The 12594-nt window shown below is 45.3% G+C and overlaps 1 protein-coding gene across 2 annotated transcripts in view; it reads left to right on the plus strand.

The window, feature by feature from the left end:
- Positions 1–10543: 10543 nt before the first annotated feature.
- The window catches only part of CACNA2D2 (calcium voltage-gated channel auxiliary subunit alpha2delta 2), a 212244-nt gene continuing 210193 nt past the window's right edge, over positions 10544–12594 (plus strand). For both annotated transcript variants that reach the window (XM_039558859.1, XM_039558860.1), the window contains exon 1: positions 10544–10832. In XM_039558859.1, the coding sequence (XP_039414793.1) occupies positions 10708–10832 (125 nt within the window). In that variant the 5' untranslated portion in view covers positions 10544–10707. The remainder of the gene's footprint in view (positions 10833–12594) is intronic.

The raw sequence follows: 12594 nt of genomic DNA on the forward strand, positions 1-12594 counted from the left end.
CAATTTGATTTATGGTACCTCATGTGATTAAATCACCAGGGAAGAGAAAAAAGGATTTGAGATGGAAGGGGGGAGTTTTAAAACATGTAATTTGTGAAGACTGGAATCTCTTTCTTCTTACAACCCTTTTGCCCGTGTTCATAGCTTAAAGAGGATTCACTGACTTTTATTTATTTGCCTAAAGTACTGATTTTTCATCTTGCAGGGTGGCTTCAAAATCCAATGTGAACTTTTAAAGGCACCTAATGATCCATTCTATTATCCCCCAGGACAACGCTAGTTCCAGTGATTTCATGGGGAACTGATTCGGAAAATACCCTTTTTCTCTCTTGCAGTCTCCCAGGCCCTTGAATCATGTTGATATCTGGATACCTCTTTTGCAACACTATGGTGGTAGCCACAGTCAGCAAACAGACCTGGGGTGAGGGTCGATTGGGGGAACAGATTCATGCAGTGTGTAGCCCAAACAAGGTACCTGTGGAACAGCTCAATTTCTGTGCCAAAGATGAGACCTCATTGTCAGGTAGTTTTAAAAGCAGTTCAGATGCACAGGATTCCTGCCCTTCTATCTAAGCATGTAATACTGCCATTTTTTTAAAAAGAGTCCTCCTTATCGATTTTCATTTTGTGATAAACATACTTACAAACTTAGATAGACTTGAGAAACTGTGAGCCAATACCAACAGAAAGTATCACGGGGCTTATAAAACAGAGTGTTCCCAGATATTGTGGTTGAACTAATAAAGAGGCAATTCAAGATATAATACAGCTTTGCAAACTTTGGCCATCAACTTCGGTCAGAAGTTTCGCATACATGAACTTCCATTTGTGAATCATGCATGTGAGGACAGTAATGTTTTTAATCTGTGCATCTCAGTGGTTTGGAGGTGTCTAAACATTTTACTGACTGGAAAATTGTGGCACTATGTAACCAAGGAATTTGCCTAAGGAAAGACATATAATTTCTGATATAATTAGGGCTAGAAATAAAGTCCCCTGATACTCCTAGCTTAACCATTAGACCTATTATATCTCATAGCCTAGTGTAGAGAAAATATCACAGAAGAACTGCTACACCCATTCTTCCTAAAAGAGCACTTCCAGAGCCTAATCTTATTCTGCACCTATCTGGAGTGTCTCTTTCAGTTTCTTCTCTAAAGGATCAAGGATGGAATGGAAATTCCTTTCTCTTTTTCAAATCCTGCCTTTCTCCCCTCTATGGTACTACAAGCCAAAGGGAGCTCAGGCTGGTTTGAAGGCAAAAATATGTCAATTGCACTGAAAACTCCACTCTGTTTCCCTGAACCCCAGGCAGGACAGGATATTGCTGCCCTATTGCAGGAATGATCTGGCACGTGGCACAGGAAAATGGTTTGGGTTCTGCGAAAAAAGATTGCTACCAGAACAGAAAATCCTACAGCTTTCACTAAACTATGAATCTGGCCAGAGACTTTTTGGCACGGTGGGAGATATCAAGAAAGAAAATAATTAGCTGTCTAAAGGAAAGTAGTAAATATATTCTCACCTGAATGCTTATTTTTTGTTTCCGATTTTTCCACGTCCATGACATTTCCTTTCATTTCCAGCATCATTACTTAATTTTGTCTGTGTCCAGCACGCAGGCTCTCCCGTCAGTTTGATGCATAGACCATGTTAGGGCTGCTTGTGGGTGGCAGGAGCACTGGAGAGGGAAAGTGTGATTGGGCTGTGCTTGTTTTTCAGTGAATATCACTTGGGTGCTTTGCTTTCAGCAATGGGGTGACACCCAGCAAAAGGTGGAATGTGCTTAGGGGGCAAGAAAAACAGCTGGGGTGGTTAAACGTGGAATACATTCACCATTGTGTGTTGATAACCTGTGTTTGGCTTTATCTTTTCATTTCTCTTTTATGTCTCCCTTGTGCAGGACACAGGGGGAAGGCCTGAGCCACCACTGTTCTCACTGCCCTTCTTGCTACACTTGACACTTCTGTCCCGCCAAGCACTTGCTACATGCATGAATCATGAGCTACCTTGGCCATAATTCCAGGAGCTGTGGCAGATGCCTGTCTTCTGGAAAAATGTCACAGCCACCCACAGCCCACAGAAGAATTAACCTTGGGAGATGCATGGAATTGCATTAGAAACGTGCAGTGCATCTCCTCCAGCTGCAATAATGTCCAGCATCTCCTTCAGAGGACCCATCTTCTGGGAAGCACCTCTCTGTGGGCTCCTTGCTTAGCCCACATTACAAGGTGGGCTTCAGAGGTGATCTGACCAGTTTTCAGTGTTCTCCCTGGAATATTTGCATGGAACATCATGGCAATATGTTGTAGCTGCACACGCTATGATTCACCACCCTTTAGCTTGGAAATAGGGTGTTCCTCGATCCCTTTTTGATTTTTCAGTGTTTGCTGGAGCTGCCTGCTTTTGCTCTAATGCTAACTGGGATTAACAGGCCAGAGATATTTCCCTGTCATTTTGGAATAGCCTGATTGGTAGCACTGAGAAGATCAAAATGACACAAGAGACAGAGACTCTTGCTTTAAGGGAGTATTTCAGATGCTGGAACAGAGAGGAGGGGAGAAATGGAACACTGGGGAGGAGAGAGAAAAAAGGAGAGAGAATTTGGCTTGATAGAATCAGGGAGACTGCAGGAAAGATCTTGGGGATTTGAGGAAAAACAGCACTGTCACCTCATCTTTGGACTAAAGAGCTCAATAGGGCAGGTGAGAAAAGAGAAAGATGAGTAATTGGATGGAGGATGCAGAGTGTGAGGATACACCTGCAGAGGTCTTAAAATAAAAAAGAATTCACAAAGTCTAGTTTGTATCACAAAGCAGGAGGATTACACTGCTTTGACTTCTACAGAATAAGTAGCAGGATAGATTTGGATCGTTCAAACACTGGATGTTTAGGGCCCACCTGTATGTGGCCAGAAAAGGCGGCCATGGCCATTAGAATGTGTCAGTGGTACTAAAATATTCATGGTGAGAAAGAAAGCAAGGTGGCTTGTACATAGGGAAGAGCTGTACAGAAACTGTCTTTGTAGCACTGTAGAGAACCACCAAGACCTCTGTTTGGGAATGCAAAGAGTCTGCTTTGTAAACCGAGGAACAGAGGCATGTTCTGATTTAGGGCTACTGCAGTTCTGCCTTGATGCTTACCACTTCTACCTCGAGGGGAAAAAAACAAGTGCCAGAATGATTTAAAGACAGAATATCAACCCACACTGCTGCAGGCCTGCTTTCCACATTTTGTTGCTTTTATAGTTTTAGCTCTTGTTCCAAAAGAAGGACTTCTGTGTGTGTGTGTGTGTGTGTTTCCTTCCAAAATTCACATGCACAATCAATGACTGAAATTCTTAAGAAAGGTATTAGTAGAAGTTTTCAGAAGCTTGTGAAGCATACCACCCCTCTTACCTTCCCCCCATCAAAAAAGCAGCACTTTGTAGGGAAAAATTCCTTGTCTAACTTGATTTTTTCTGTTGCTTTTCTTTCTATCATTTTCATCCCATCCAAATGCAGAAGGGGGAAGACAATCTGGAATAGGAGGCACACCTCTTCACAGTTGCAAGACCTTTGTTCAGCCCCTCCTTTGCTACAAATGTTTGATGTTAGGAAAATCACGTTAAGTGCCCCACATCTCAGTTTCCTAACTGCAACGTGGGAATTACACTTCATGGTATCTCGGAAGTGGTGGGAAGATAAATCTGTTAGAGACTGTTTTGGTGTGGAGATGAACGTTAGGCAAATATGCAAACTGGAGGCCTCCAGATTCCTCTCCATAGATTTTTTTCAGACCTGTATCTGGCAAACAAGTATCACATTCACAACCCCAAGGGAGGAGACACAAGTCCTGATTTCTGAGTGGGTCTTGAAACTGATGTGGAAGTTTAGGATGAAGGCTGTAGTGTGGCAGTAAAAGAATTTGGCTTTATGGGCAAAGAAGCACAGAGCAGTGCCAATGCCTTGATTTGAAAAACTCCCTGAGACATAGCTAAAACAGATTTTCTGTAAAATCCATTGCATTCACAACTACAGAATGTTATGATCTAGCACAAAAGTTTTTATAGCTACTCAAATATAATAGAGGAATCCCAGGCTCAGGCCTATAAAACCTTTTATAGAAAAGCCCTCCTTTACAGATTTCCTATGTATAATTCCTGGAAATCGGCAGCTATTTCTGTATCAATTGGGCTTTTAAACGTTATGCAGGAATGTTGGTGATGCTGTTCTGAACGCAGTTGGGCCTATTTGATTATCAGATTATTATTTTTTCCCTATAATTGAAATCTAATTAAAATATTGTTTGGGGGAAAAATCTGAAAACACATGGATGAAGTTTAAATAATTACCAGTCACAGGTTTAGTTCCAGAGCAAAGTGCTTTTTTTATAACGTGCTTCTTTATTCTGTCTCCCAGCTATGTTGCAGCGCGCTCTTTGCTGTTTTACAAGCTGTAACGTACAATGATGGTCATTACTATTCATAGATTCATAGAATTTAAGATTGTAAAGGATGATAAGATGATCTAATCCGACCTCCTGCTTAGCAAAAACCAGACATTTCATCCAGTTACCCTTGTATTGAGCCCAGTAACTTGTGTTTGACAAAATTGGATCTTCCAGAGAGACATCCACTCTTGATGTGAGGAATTCAAAAGGCAAATAATTCCTGGATAGTCCTTCCAGTATTTAATCATCCTTACAGCTAGAAAACCCTCAATTCTGCGCCTTGTTTCTAATTTGAATTTTCTGGCTTTAAATTCCAGCCATTGGTTCTTGTAATATGTCTTTTTCCACTAGATTAAGAAGCCCTTTAAAAACCCCTGGATTCTCAGGATAAAGGTATTTATATGATCTAATCAAATCACCTTTAGGTCTTCTTCTGAATTTAATAATAAGAAAAATGTATTTACTTTGTAGCAGCACTTACAGACCTCAATCACAGAGCAAGGCCCTGGGGAATTGTCAGTTTTTAGGGCTCAGTTTTTAGGAAACTGGGGTTCACTCCTCCTATGTCACAGGTTGCTGGCATGTCCTTGGGCATGTCACTCAGCTCCTTTGCTTCATATGTGCTCACCTACAAGATGGAACTACCATGAATGTATATACACCACAAGTACATATTCCTCCACAGTAAATGCTGGGAGAACAGTATTAGTCTCTGTGCTGAGAACAGGAGAAGCACTTAATATGATGACAATCCTAAATCATTGTCCAACTAAATGAAAAAAAACCCCATCTCATGTTCCATATGGGTCAAGGTTGAGTATCTCCTGTACTGAACTCTGAAACAAGTGCTGATTGCTATTGTGCAGTAACCATGTTTTAAATTAAAGCAATAGTGAGGTGTGACTACATTAGGTAACTGAGTGCAATGCTGTCTGACTTGTTACAATGCTGACCTCAGCTATTTCACCCTCACATCATGCAGAAGTATCATTTGGATCCCAAAGATAAATGATTCAATGGCAGGTGACTTGGGCTTGAGTTAAATTGACTGACTGAATGCTCACGTTTTTATTTTTTGCCATACCAGGTCTACTTTGAGCACAGGTACAGATAAAAGCTGGAAGAAAACTCTGTCTTCAGCTGTCCCAGCAGCCTCCAAAGTGATTGTGGAAGGCACCATTTTACAAGCTGCCCATCAGCCCTTTGGCAATGAGGCTAGGTCTTTACAGAGCTGAAAAATTTTGCAGTCCTGGATTAGACTTTTCACCTCTGCACTAATAGCAAAAAAGAAAACAAAATGGTTAAGTCAACAGGCAAATCCCAATTACAGTTCCAGAGTAGGCTTCCAGTCATGCCCAAGGCTTCCATAATGTGAATATCATCCAGAGTGATTGTCAGTTTGGGATGGAGTATGTGTATTTCATAGACTGTCTAGAAAAGATGTATAGAACAAAATGATAGTGCTGAAGGAATTGATTCCAGTTGTGGACTCAGATCAAGCCTTTGCCTTGGCAAAGTTCAGGCAAAGAACCTGTATGCTTCTTTAAATGTACACTGGGGACTGTCTAACATTAGGCCAGCACAGGCCCTGAAACATGCAGGTAAGTGCCCCATGGAGACAGCTGAGAAAGGATTTGGGAATAGTTTTAACCTTGTCCCTGTGCTGTTTCCCTTTCCTGTCCATAGTAGTATCCGCAGAATAACTCTTTGCTCTTACTTTCAGGTTCTTATTTGCTCTGGGTCAAAAACCCCGCAAATATCCATGACGCTGTTTCCTTATTTCTTGGGCTTTTGAAAACAACATGGCTTTCCATGACTTGTGGTGAGTCCTACAGTTACGTCTTGTGCTTTTATCAATGTTAAGTGTATTCTTTTCTCCTCTTTCTGAAACAATGACATCTGGCATCAAGCAACTCTATACATCATTAGCTGAGGAGCTCAGTGTTTAAGAAACTGGAAGAAGAGCAAACCTCTGAAGTCAGGATGTGCATTAGCTGTTATCATTTGCTCACTCCTAATTACCTCTTCCCCTTATTTGTCTCTCTTTAATAGTATGCCAACAACATCTTCTAACCTCTCACTCAGCAACTGATTAGTCAAGACTATAGGTATCATTTACTCCAGCATTTATGTGTTTAGCCGTGGGGGGCAAAACTGCACTAGTAATTACAAAACTGTGGATCTGGACTAATTCCATAAAAGGGCTTCAGGTTTAAATTGACAGATTTTTTCTGCTGACTACCATTCATACACCAAGCCAGGTATTTGTGCCAATCTGCCTAAAGTTTAAGCTTGTGTCCTGGGACACTGACTTCATAAGGAATCCTGTGCAGAGCTGTGCTCCCGTAGGCAGGCTGGAATCTCAGCTGCCCATCAGGAATGCAGAGGTGCTTCACTGTAAATTGCTAAGAGGGGGAGAAGAGTTCCTTGCTAATTCCTCTGGTCACTCGGTCTGCACAGAGGGGATGTGCTTTGCTAGGACAGTGTGGATGAGTGTCTCTTTTCATCAAGGTACTGCATGAAAGCAGAGGCTGGGGAAGGCCAAACTTGGTGTACCTGAAGGACTAAGGAAAGAAATGTCCATGCAGTAGTTACTGACTGCAAAGGTTTGCATTTTTCCTGAGAAACGATCAGTCAGGGAAGAGTTAAACTCACACCTTCTCTAGCATCCACCTGCATTTGCAAATAAATCAGCCATAAGAACAACTTAGACAGCCTCCTCCTACATGGCTTCTCCACTAAAAGACGTGGGAGAACGGCAGTGGTGCTGCCTGTTTTGCTGCAACCGTGTCAGTATTTCAGGTATCGTGCCGAATTCCACCGGGCCCTGTGTAGATTATGGTGCTTTCAGTGCAATGTTGGGCTGATTCTGAAAACCTACACTGACATATCACAAGCTGCTCTGCTGGGGATGGCTTGAACTCCATGTTCAAGCCCACATTTGTGGCTTGCTGGTGCTTGGTGCTGCAGGTTAGACAGTGTTTCAAACAGGCCACACCTGCTGCAGAAGATGTGAAGGATAATGTACGTAGCAATGCTGTGTTCCCTGTCATTCTCAACAGAATACCAGCTGGAAGATGATTCCACTGATTTGTTTCCCTCCCTTTTGGGACAGCATTGATTTTGAAAATTTTGGCCATGTAAGATCTTTATAATACATTGTTTATACAGGTTCTGGATGTGACTCTCTCCTATGCAGAGCTTGGAAATTAAACTTGCAGCATTTTTAAGGGTGGCAGTAAAAGGAAGCTGCTAATAAATCTATATACATATGTGCCTGAGGAAAAGGGGTTTGGTTGGGAGGTGACAGGGTTAATCTAGCAGCACACAGGAGCAAATCAACACTTTTTTGTGCCATTTTTGGCACATGATTATTGATTTATTCCATGATTATGCCCCTTTACATTTAAGACTGTTTCCAACCAGCTTGCTACTAGCCAACCTATCCATGTATGGACTGCAGAGATTGCAGCAACAAGTACTACACAGTCAAAAACATTTGAAATAGCAAAACAAAACAACTTCATAAAACTAAACCAAAACATCCATCTCAGCAGTACAGGACTGTTCTTTAAAAACAAGGACATAGCAGGCAAGACTTTACTGTTAACAAACCCAAACAGCCACATTTGAAAGTAATTGCTTGACATCTAGAGATCTGCTCCTACTGTAAGACCACAAGATCAAATTTTGCTCTGAAGGTTATTGGTATCAAACAAAACAATTGTGAGTTTTGTTACTGGAATCAAACCAAAACAATTGTAAGCATTTTTGAGAGCCACATCTCAAGAAAATAAATCACTCCCGCCATTCCGAATGTGTTTGGTCACTGTGCCTGCGATGGGCAGTGGCTGTGCTCACACACACGGCTCAAGCACAGCAGGCTGGAGCACCCAGCGCTGGGGCTGCTGCATACATGCCATGCATTTGCAATTGTAGAGCAGCCAGCTGCTGGATGCCAGGCATTTGGAAAAGCACTTGATAGCCGTGGCAATACACAGTTGTGTCCCTGAGCTTTTCTTACAGGACAGAGGATCAGATTGCATAATGCAGAAAAATCCCATATTATAAAGAATATCTGGCAATGGCAATGTTGCCTCCTAGACCCTGGCTATCTTGTTGGAACGGGACCCAAAAATCAGGACCCTGTGGGCTCATTCTTGAGTTAAATTGTATCTGTTAGACAGATGTAACCCAGGTCCTCTGGGAAAGAAAGTAGGGATGTAAGAGAGAAGAGAATTTGTCTTTCAAGAGTTTGGAAAGCCAAATTCACATAATGCAGAGTGTTTACTATCTGCTGCTGACTCTGCCAGCAAAGGACAAGCTGTTTATCCTATTGTCGCTCTGATTCCCATGTATACACTAGAGATTATCCACTTACCACTGCTGAAACACACTTGGAGGTTGCAAATTGGAAACTTCTGGATGACAGGTCAGTAACTGTGATTTTGACTGTAATAGCCCATACAAACCTGGATTAAACTGTGTGGCAGTTGCTGTTGAAATACAGGATGCAAAACCAGACCATGTCCTGAAGGGTGTGCAAAGCATAGTTCTGGTCTGCACGTGGTACAGAAGCTAGAGAGGGAATACTGAAGTATTTCTTAATAATTTATTGAAGCATTAAATTACTGCACATATTAATTTCTATGTTGAACATAGGTCAGAGTCTGATGTTTTTGAAAGTCCTGTTTTCTGGATTCAGGAGTGGGTTTAACTGCTGAATTCCAACATGAGTTGGGAAAATGATAGTGTTTTTCTACCTCTTTGCAAAAAGAATTGTTTCTGTGAATCAGCTTGAGCTGGAGTCAGTGCATCAAATCCTGAATGTTCCATCACTGCTCCTCTCAAACTCATGATGTGCCTGGATGTAACCACATGAGTTTAGATGGCAGTCTCGGTGCTCCTGGGGAGTCTGAGTCTGGATCTCTGTTACTCCAAAACGTTTCCTTTACACAGCAGAAACAGGGTGGAGGCAATTCCATCCACCAGCAGAAGAAAACCCCTCCTAAACAGGAGGGCATGTAGCATTTCAGAGAAGCAGCCTGTCCCTATCAAAATCCTTCCCTCTTCCCAAGCTGGAAGGCTTTTAAACCTGTGTGCTGGAATCCGAACTGCCTGGAGCTCCTGTCCTGCCACTGCTGTGCTGCTACTGTGGGCAGGACCAAGAAGCCTTTGCATCTTTAAAGTGCTGATGCCTAATTTGTGGGGCTCTTCCTTGAGAGATCTGGCCAGGTCCGACAACCCTGGCAATATGACACCTTTTTTGAAGTTAAAGAGGACAAGGTGGTGCCACTTACACATTGCCTAGCCCTTGATTGTCCAGATTTAGGCTATCTGGGGAGGAGAGCATGTGAACAGTGTTCCTGCCTCTGCCAGCTGTCCCTGCCTTGCGAGTGGTCAGTTCCTGTGAAGCCGAACAGCTTGGGTTTGAGTTTAGGGAAGATGAAATTATGCTGCAGCTATCCAGAAGACAGCGTTTCAAAATCCAGGCCTTCAAAAGTCTGGCTCAGAAACCCTGCCAATTTGGGGGCTGTAGTTATTAATTCCGTTATTTTGAATTTGTAGTCTGTCCTTCTGTCGCGCTCAGGAACGCTCCCCAAATCATAGTGTGCTTAAAAAAAAAAAAATTATAGCTGCTATTATTATTATATTAAACATAACTGGAGATTCCCATACGTTGCCGTGCCTCCAGGAGGTGGCCCCGAAGGGGAACGCGGTACCCGGGCAGGAATGGCAGTGACAGACCCGCGCGGAAGATGGGAAGGAGCCGCGAGGTCCCTCGTTGCTCGGGGCGGGAGGACCCACGGCGGGGCAGTGCCCGGGGCGGGGGCAAAGGGGCGGGGGTGGGTGCGCAGAGCCCGGGCGGGGCGCGGGGCGCGGGCCGGGGCGGGATGGCGCGGCCGGGGCTCCCCAGCCCGGTGCGGAGTCGGGGGCGGCGGGACCGGCGGGGGGGCGCGGAGCCGGGCGCATGCGCTGCGGCGGCGGGGCGGCGGGGGCCGGGGCGGCGCGGGGGGCCGGAGAGAGGGAGGGAGCGGGCGGGGAGGAGGCTGGGCCGGGCCGGGCCGCCTATTTGAGGGAAAGTAGCGCTCGGCGGGCGCTTAGTGCCGGCTGCCGCGGAGAGGCGACGGCCGAGCAGCCGCCGGTCGGTGCCCGCAGCCGGCGCGGCGCTGCCCCCCTGCCGAGGACTGCCGCGCTCGTCGCACGAGTGGCGGCGGGGGGAGCCGCCCCGCGGGGCCGCCTCTGCCCCTTCCCCGCCGCGCCGTTAATGGAAACATGGCGATGGCGGCTCCGACCGGCAGCGCGGCGCCCGTCGCCCCGGCCCTCTGCGGCCACCTGGCCCTGCTGCTGCTCCTCGCCGCCCCCGCCGCCCACGGCTACAGCTTCCCCCAGCAGCACACGTAAGTGCCGCCGCCCCGGCCGGGACCCCCCGCCCCGCGGCTCGGCCCGGCGCGGTGGCGCATCGCGGGGCCGCCCCGGGGCCTGCGGGGGAGCGGCGGCGGCGGGGCCGCGGCGGGCGCTGCCGGTGCCGGCGGCCGGCGCCGCGCTGGATGCGGGCGGGCGCGGGGGTCTCCGCCCGTTCCCCGCCGGAGCGGCGGGGCGAGGAACGGACCCAAAGTTGCTGGAAAGCACAAACTTCCCCGGCGGGTGCCGGTCCGCAGGGCGGCTGTCGGAGCCTTAATGTGGCGAGAGGGGGGAAAGACCGAAAAGGACTTATTTTCCAACCCCCCCAATCCTCGTTTCAAGCACACAATATGGTACCCACAACCGGCCGTGCCCACCGGAGTTTGAGCATAAACTATTAATAGCTGGATAGTTCCACAGGCTATCCGACCTGGCGGGTCTTCCTTTCCCTCCCTCTGGACTGACTAAAATTGACTGTAAGCTACTGAAAGAGAGTCGGAAAGCAGATCGTTTGGGTGAGGGGGTGGGGGACTGGAGAGTCGCTGCAGGAAGGATATAAATAGATTTTTTTTGAAGAAGGAATTGCTTTAGAAGTTAATGTTTGGGAATATTTGCTAACAGGGATGGCTCTCTTGCCTATCGTGATAACCCTTAAGCCTGTCCCTCTCCACACATCCGTGGGAAACCTTGCTGAGATGTATTTTAAGAGGCTGTCATCTCCGTTATGAATTGCTGAGGTTTGTTGACACAAAACTGAAAAAAATCCAGACGATTCAAAGTAAAGGCTGACACCGTGTCCTTACACTCTGTGTTTCTGAAGGTGGAGGAAAGATTTCAATGACATAGAGTTAATAATAGCAGTGTTGCCCTTAACTTCGTGCTGCCCCAGTGGATGTGAACCGCTTTATGTCACATTTGTCTTGTCATTTGTGATTTGCTTAAGAATAGAAATACATTTCATATATATATATCTATCATAGAAAGTATTTTTAAAAGCCTTTTAGATTAGTGTCTTTGATCTCGAAGTACATTTTTGCAAGCATGTAGTCAGGCCTTCTGAAAAGAAGGCTTATCGGCAGAAGAAACAGTGTTGTTTATTTGGGAGAGCTGTAGCTTGCTGTGTTAATATCTGCCTTCACCAAAGGCATGGTCGTTTATTCCGAAATCCTTCCAATTTAGACGGAGTCCTTCTGGATTCTTTTGGGGCATGTATTCATATTTTTAAATATATTTGACCTTTGGGAGCTGATGGGCTCCCTTTTCTCGCTGTCACGTGAATACAGAAATTCTTCAGAATAAGACCCTGAGAAATGTCTACCTACAGGGGGAGGAGAGGAAAGGGAACATGCCAGTTCTCGTCCAAGTACCACAGCCTTATGGCCTGATCCAGCCTTGCTCTCCCATGAACGATCTCTGCTTTCGTGAGAATGCCTAAAGAAGCAAAGGGGATTCTGTACGGGTGAAGCACAGCTAAAGTTTGTGGGATGTTTGATATTTCAGCCGCTTTTCATGGATTGCAAGTTGTTGCATTCTCTTCTTATGTTCAGAACACAGTATCAATTTATAGAATAAATTTCTTTTGGGTACCAGTTTATGAGTCAAAGCTGTGTTTTCTTTCTAGCTGCAGAAAGTTTTATAAGAAGGTTCCTCTACCAAGAGAAACATAAAAAGGCTTCTATGTTATTCTAATAAACCATGCCAGCTTTTTAACCAAAGCAGTTTTATTCCAATTAATTTGGTAGGGTTTGCTGGAATAGA

The sequence above is a fragment of the Corvus cornix genome, chromosome 12 (genome assembly GCF_000738735.6).
Source record: "Corvus cornix cornix isolate S_Up_H32 chromosome 12, ASM73873v5, whole genome shotgun sequence".
NCBI lineage: Eukaryota > Metazoa > Chordata > Aves > Passeriformes > Corvidae > Corvus > Corvus cornix.